At 45.5% G+C, this 6751-nt stretch overlaps 1 protein-coding gene across 2 annotated transcripts in view; it reads right to left on the bottom strand.

Moving 5' to 3' along the window:
* Positions 1–2466: 2466 nt before the first annotated feature.
* LOC119329750 (protein SWEETIE-like) overlaps positions 2467–6751 on the bottom strand; it is a 34337-nt gene continuing 30052 nt past the window's right edge. The window contains exons 41-48 of one of the 2 annotated variants that reach the window (XM_037602826.1): positions 5934–6031; positions 5728–5818; positions 5476–5611; positions 4844–5154; positions 4619–4762; positions 4369–4533; positions 4154–4279; positions 2467–3888 (exon numbers count right to left, since the gene is read on the bottom strand). In XM_037602826.1, coding sequence (XP_037458723.1) covers positions 2962–3888; positions 4154–4279; positions 4369–4533; positions 4619–4762; positions 4844–5154; positions 5476–5611; positions 5728–5818; positions 5934–6031 — 1998 coding nt within the window. In that variant the 3' untranslated portion in view covers positions 2467–2961. Of the gene's footprint in view, positions 3889–4153; positions 4280–4368; positions 4534–4618; positions 4763–4843; positions 5155–5475; positions 5612–5727; positions 5822–5933; positions 6032–6751 lie in introns of both variants that reach the window. The other variant, XM_037602825.1, reaches the window with a different exon arrangement.

Genomic DNA, 6751 nt, shown 5'->3' on the forward strand with positions numbered 1-6751 from the left:
CCCCTCCCAGGAGCTCAGGTGAAAACCTCAGACCCCCCCTGTTCCAAGCGACGACGACACCACGGTGGCGTGCTCCTTCCTGAAGGTGTTGCTCGGGGGCTGCTCAAGCGGCGGTGGAAGTGGCGGCGGTTCGGTGTCGACACATGCATTCTGGTCAGCTTCATCTTGGAGGCTGCGGTGATGTAGGCGACGCTCGTCTGGTGGAGCTACTGCCGATGGTCGAGGCATCGTTGGCAGTCTGCGCCATCAGGTTCGAGGTGCTCAGGGGGAAACCCCAGATCTGGGTCTTCCGGATCGGATGATGATGGCGTTCTATCGCTTTCCCTTCTGGGGGCATCGTCTTGGAGCAAGTGCTGGCTGGAGGGATGGTGGAGCGGTGTTTCATCCCAAACTTTGATGGCGGCGGAGATCGATGGCATGGCGCTGTGGAGACTCGGCGTCCGACATGCGGAGATGGGCTCGCGCAGGAGGAGGTTGTTGTCTGGCGTCATGGTGACGTCGATGGCAGAATGGCCAGACAAGGTAGAAGCCTTAATATGATCTGAAGACATGTGGAAGATGGCGGCGACGACACACGAGTGCGTCTGACCGGATTGTGCCCCAGACCCGGTATGTGGCTCGGCTGGGGCTTCCGAATGAGTTCCGGCTTCCGGCTTTTGATGTTAGGTTTAGGTGAGTGGTTTGGGTAGTGGCCCAGCTAGCACCCCTTCATCATTTTGGATAGGAGTAGCGGCATGTTGCCAAGATGATGGATTCAACCACATTGTTGTAATACTTTGTAAGGTCCTTGAGAATAATCAATAAAGTGGCCATATGCATCTCCCAGATGCAGAGGTCGGGGGTCATCCTCCTTTTCTAAAAAAAAAAACATGCGGCCCCACGAAAGCTCCCAAGGGATCTCTCTGCCCCTACACGCACAAGGTCATCGTGTTTATCCCGAAATGGGCCTAGGCTCCCTTTCCCAAAGGTGGCACAAGCGTCCCTGTCGATCCCAACTATGCAAAACAGTTCCATCCCAAAACGATGGACAGAAGAAGACCAGCTATATATAAACCGTGTGCACTTTGATACTCCTCCACTCCAGGCGTGATCCACAATGCCCCACTCCCACCTGGTACGTACAGTGCAAAGATCGCCCTTTCCATTCTGGCTTCTTCTAACGGAAAGGGCGGAGAACAAAAAAAGGTTTGATGAGATCCAAATCCGCCAGTAACAGCACGGAGCCCCAGTGCAGGTGCGATCCACTAACCTAACATGGATCATGTGTCTCGCAACAGATCATACGGTACATCATTGCGAGGGAGGAATACAAGGCTGGGCATGTCATCTTTTTTCCAAGAGATCATATCATTGCTCAGGCAGAAAAGAAGTAGTAAGAACGGGTGGCTAGACGAATCATCTTGTGTGGAGAGCTCTTTTCAGCGGCGGGCGTACGTGCTGCTGGCATATTCCTGAGGTCATGTCACAGATCAGCACCCGAATGATCAATATGCTGCTACTCACTCGATCGGCTTTCAGAAACACAAGCCGTGCGATCTACGTCTTGCTGTTTGCTGAAGAGGACGTGCCCGTCGGCGCATGTGCGGCTGCGGGTTCGTCCCTGCTGGCCGTGCTACAAGGTCACAAAGGAGGTGCGTTTCATGATGCATCTGCGCGTTAGAATGGTGCTGCGTTCAGGCGCCCTTGGCGAGGAACGTTTTGTGACGTCTTCATATGGCGTGAGCGTGACTATGCGCTTCGGATTGGGCTCACGGCCTCTTTTGGCTCTGTGAAAATAGTGGAGAAGCACGGTGGACACGCGTCTCACGTTTGGCTCGGTTTCAGCGGTAAGTTCAGCTATTGACAGAGCTCAAGTTCCATGTCGATTCTCGTTGACATACAAGGGGCAGAAACCCCCGAGCGCCCGAGCGTGAAGTTCAGATATACTAGTATTCATTATGTTTATTACTCCCTCCGTTCACTTTTATAAGTCATTTCAGACAACTTAAAATGAGATGTTTTGTACATTGTCTGAAATGTCTTTAAGGTCTTATAAAAGTGAACAGAGGGAGTATATGATCTCAAGCTTGGCCGAGGCATATCTTCCTCGGCTCGTCTCTCCGCCAACGTCTACATCGGCATGCTTCTCTGACAGTCATATTGCGGCAGTGCACCGGCTGAAGTTCCACCCTTATCGCCGGCCGAACTTCTCAAATACGTATGTGCACGCTCAGTCGTTGTACTCAGGCGTTCAGGAACCATTAATGTGCTAAGGGTCAAACTTAACGTAATAAGGGTTAAACAGGCCAAGGATCGACCTTTAGGCATTTTTATCAGGTTCTGCAGATACACCTTTATCTTAATTTTAAGCATAGCATGGTAACATCGCAAAAACACATCAGTAAATGCAAGCCGCACAGACACTCGACTTCGTATAAACGTGATGAATATCCACGACATCCACGAAATGTCATGACGTAGATCAGGTTCCCGTGCAAACATGGTATCAGCTGGCCTCCTATTCCCAGCACAAAGATGAGGTCACCAATGCATACCGCGCAACATTAAACAGTAGATACATGTGTACAACCCTCGCATCTGATGTCTGAACTCTCAAGTATAAAAAAATTGGTATACAAACTCTACAGCATGCAACCAAAACCTACTGCAAACATGTGAGAACAAGCAGTATGGTACAAGCATACAATACAATCCACGTCACAGCTAAGCAACTCCAGGCTACCCGTAACTATGAACAAATCTTCTATCGTGGGGCGATGCTTCTGATCTCACCACACCTCGGCGCAGACAGCTCTTTTAGACTGTAGGCTTGAGCACCCGGATTGTATCATCAAGATCAGGCAATGAGGATTCAAAGTGCTTGCAACTAGGCCAACCTTGCTGTTTTTCATTTCCTATGTTCTGATCAGCATATTCGATTCTCCCCAGTGATGTATGTGGTCTACAACAAGTTCCTCTCAGTTACGATTCTGAGCTTTCACCTACAGATGATTCTGGTTTGGCGTCGGCATTGCTCATACTGACATCATTCCCAGATAAGCTAGCATTCATCGTACCAAGAACATGAGAGGAAGGTGCTAACTCTTCCCCAGACTCCTTAATATCAACAGTTGATGGCATGTCGCTGCCCTCATTAACCACAACATCTGAAAGCTTGTTCAAACTGTTAGTGGAATCGTCTCTGCAAGCAATATTTTCATCTAGGGCATCTCCCTCGGAGCTTCGAGTTCCTCCAAGAGCATCCTTCTTGTTATCTTCGATAGCTGAATCAGTGCCCTCATCTTCCAGGTCACCATTGTTTCTTTCGTTACAACCAAACTGGTTGTCATGATCCTGCGGCAATTCACTCAGTGTCTTATCATTCATCAGAACATCCGCCGGTTGCTCCACGCAATCAACTCTTGGATATCTTGGAACTTTCTCATCATCTTCGTACGACGACTCTAGGGATTCTCTATTGACCTGTGGCTTAGGGCTAGAGCATTGTGAAGCAGAGGCTTCCCCAAATACTCTCTCAGCAGATTTTCTGCCTTCTAATGTGCCCACTGCTACATCCAAATCACCAATATCATGATTAGTATTTCCCTGATGGATCTGTTCCTGAGAACTTACAACGGAGCCCTGTTCAGGAATTGGTGAAACAACTACAGCAGAATCTGCATCATCCTTGGCAGTAGTTGCGGGAAGAGATTGGAAAGTGTCCCAATCATCATCCCAGTCATCATCGCTAACTTCATTTCCATCCTTCTCTTCGACTGCATCAGCACCAGACGCTATGGCTACAGAACCAGGTTTTTTACTGCTATCCTGAACATTCTGCTGTGATTGTGCACTCGTATTCAATGGCACCATGATCTGACCATGGCTGACTGAAGCTCGGATCATGTCCTACAACAAAAGGCAAGATCACAGAGTGCTTTAAGATGCAAAGAATGCAGATATTTACTACATCAAAAGATGCCCCAAACCCACATCCCATCAAAAGAAAGCTGCATCCAGCTGGATATTTAGCATGAAGGTAATCTCAAATTGCAAGAGAATGGATCGCAATGTGACAAAAAAAATAGAAGCCATCATGAAAATCAGGATCTAAAAGATGTACAAAGAAAAACATTCACACGATGAATGACAAGCATATACTAATGCACAATACCTGAAGCTGCTGTCTTTTTGTAGGTGGTGCTGACAGCATTACATCTTTGATCTGTATGGCGGCTGATGGGATCTGAATAAAATGAGAGAACAACTTCTTGGAGATGGTATTTACTTCAGTAAGTTCCTGAAAGGGGTCCGCTTAGACAGACATTAACACCAAACACGATAGTATACACATGATATGAAATTGGGAAAAAGATATCGATTTGCTACCTGTGAAGCATTATCATCGGACAAATAGAAAACCATCAGTAAGGCATCCAACAGAAGTACTGTAGCCTCTTGCTGGTATTTCTGTGATTGTGCTAGTGTGTGGAAGAGGAACAGCAATTTTAGACAATCATCAATCACGTTGACAGATTCCTGGCTTGAACAATTCTGGAGAAGAGAAGTTGTCAAAGCATGCCATCTGATTTCATAGAAATGTCAATAATATCAAAATTAATACAGATACAAACAGTACCTTCAATGCAGTTTGCATCAAATCAAATACATCTCCTAGTAATTCCCCAAGTAATATCATAAAAGAATGAGTCTCTGTTTGCGAAACTTCAGTTAGCTCTCTCTGCGCACAAGTTTTCAGCACATGTATCCCCAGCATTTGAACCTGATTGGTCAAACCACCTTCTTAGCTACTAACACAATCTGAAATGTTAGGTGCACATAGTAGGCAAAGCCAGTTAGGTACCTGCATGTTGGTGCTACGAAGTGATCCCTGAATAACGTGTATGCAATGCCTAAAGCTGCCACACATATACACATCATTCTTACTACCATTTTCATTAAGAAACTCAATCTCGTGAACAAGTTTTGCAAGAGCAATGACTTCTCCGGAACAAAAAAATAGTATCTTCGCCAACAGCCTGTAGGAATCAGAAATCTTGTTTTCCAGCATCGTAATCCTATTATCACATTCTGTACAGAAGTATGCCAACAGGCTAATCAAAGCTCCTAATGCAACTTGCGGATTGGTGTGCACATCACCTGGTTCAACTCTTTCTGCAAAACAGACAACATTAATATATATAGTCCTTTTCAATCGGCACTTTCGGGCAGAAAAGTTTAAAGCTACCTACGATTTTCCTTTTGGCAAAATTCTGTTTTTGGTACATATGGCAAACATAGATACTCGTATTTTCCAGACTGGTTTGACCAGTCTCCAGTAGTTTACTGAAACTCGAGATGCGTACAGACAGGACTAAGGGCAGTTTAGATACTTACTATGTTTTCAGGGAAATTCTGAAATATGCTGATACTGTACGGACACAAGCAAAAAGTTCTCTTAAAGGAAGTAGGTCAAGAACAACAGGAAGATGCTACCTCTAAAGCACCTCTTCATGAAAGGCAAGATATTATGCAGAAAGGAGATGATATTTGACAAGCACTGATCAGTCGAGACGAGTTGAAACGATTGATGAGATGTGGATAGCAGTACCATCATTAGCTTCCACAAATGCTGCCACATGAATTAAGCTATTAGTTTTCATAAATCACAAAAGCCCTTCAAAAGGCAATAAGGAATTTTTACACGCACAGTCAGAGATATTAGCTCGGGTTGCCTCGTATCACTACCTTATTTTCCATCCGGCAACCCATAGTCTCACTTGCAGAAGATAGTTCAGGAAGTAACGTGTTACTTGACGATACCTGAGAATTTCCATCCCTGCTGCAATGTGAGAGAAAAAGGAACCAATTGCCAATATTATGTTGAGGAAAGACGAAATAATCACAAGCTCATAAAATGGGATTTGGAGTTAAGTACATTATGGTAGAAATACCTTTGAAGTACCATGGCAAGACAATGAGAGTATAACTCTAATGCAACAAAGACAAAGTCTTCCGCCTCAAAAAACTTGTCAGGGCAGAGTCTTATAATCTTCAAGAGGAAAATTTTGTTAGTGAAGTAGCGATGAAAGCATGTTGAAATAGAACAAATCAACAGATGCCCCAAATTCCAAACCAGCAGCAATACTTTTATGGCACAAAGGTGCAATGCTCCTATAAGCTTTTAGCACACATGAATAAATGATGATCTTATATTCAAAAAAGAAACAATAGTAGCAGGTCCATTTTCCTGAGATAACACAAAAGTCATGGGTCTTGATGCATTGATAGATAGAACTAAATAAGTTGTCACAGGCTAGGCGTGGATGGCAATGTGATCTGTAACCCTTCATGCCAACCGCCACTCAAGAGTCATGCCTCTGCTTGGATGGCAGAAATCAGCTCAGCGATGTCGATCATTGAAGAGGGCAGCATTTCGGCACTTAAATCTACTATGCGTAGAGCATGGAAAGGAAGGCTAAACCCCTCCGTTGCACCACGGGCATGCTGTGCATCGTGAAGATCTACAACTCTACAAAGTCATCTCCAGGCCCAGGTGGCTGTCCAGTGGACTGAATCCATGACAGAATCTCGCGCCAAAGCTGCCGCGATCAAGAGATGTTGCATCGTTTCTGGTGCTTGGTCCAACAGCAAACAAGGATTAGCAGGTGGTAGCTTAGTGCCTGGGCAGATACTCCGCTGTCCAACACCAATCCTGGCAGGCTAGCCGTCTGAATAGCCGCCTTAACACAGCTGGGAACAAGATTGTAAA

The sequence above is a fragment of the Triticum dicoccoides genome, chromosome 7A (assembly GCF_002162155.2).
Source record: "Triticum dicoccoides isolate Atlit2015 ecotype Zavitan chromosome 7A, WEW_v2.0, whole genome shotgun sequence".
Classification (NCBI taxonomy): domain Eukaryota; kingdom Viridiplantae; phylum Streptophyta; class Magnoliopsida; order Poales; family Poaceae; genus Triticum; species Triticum dicoccoides.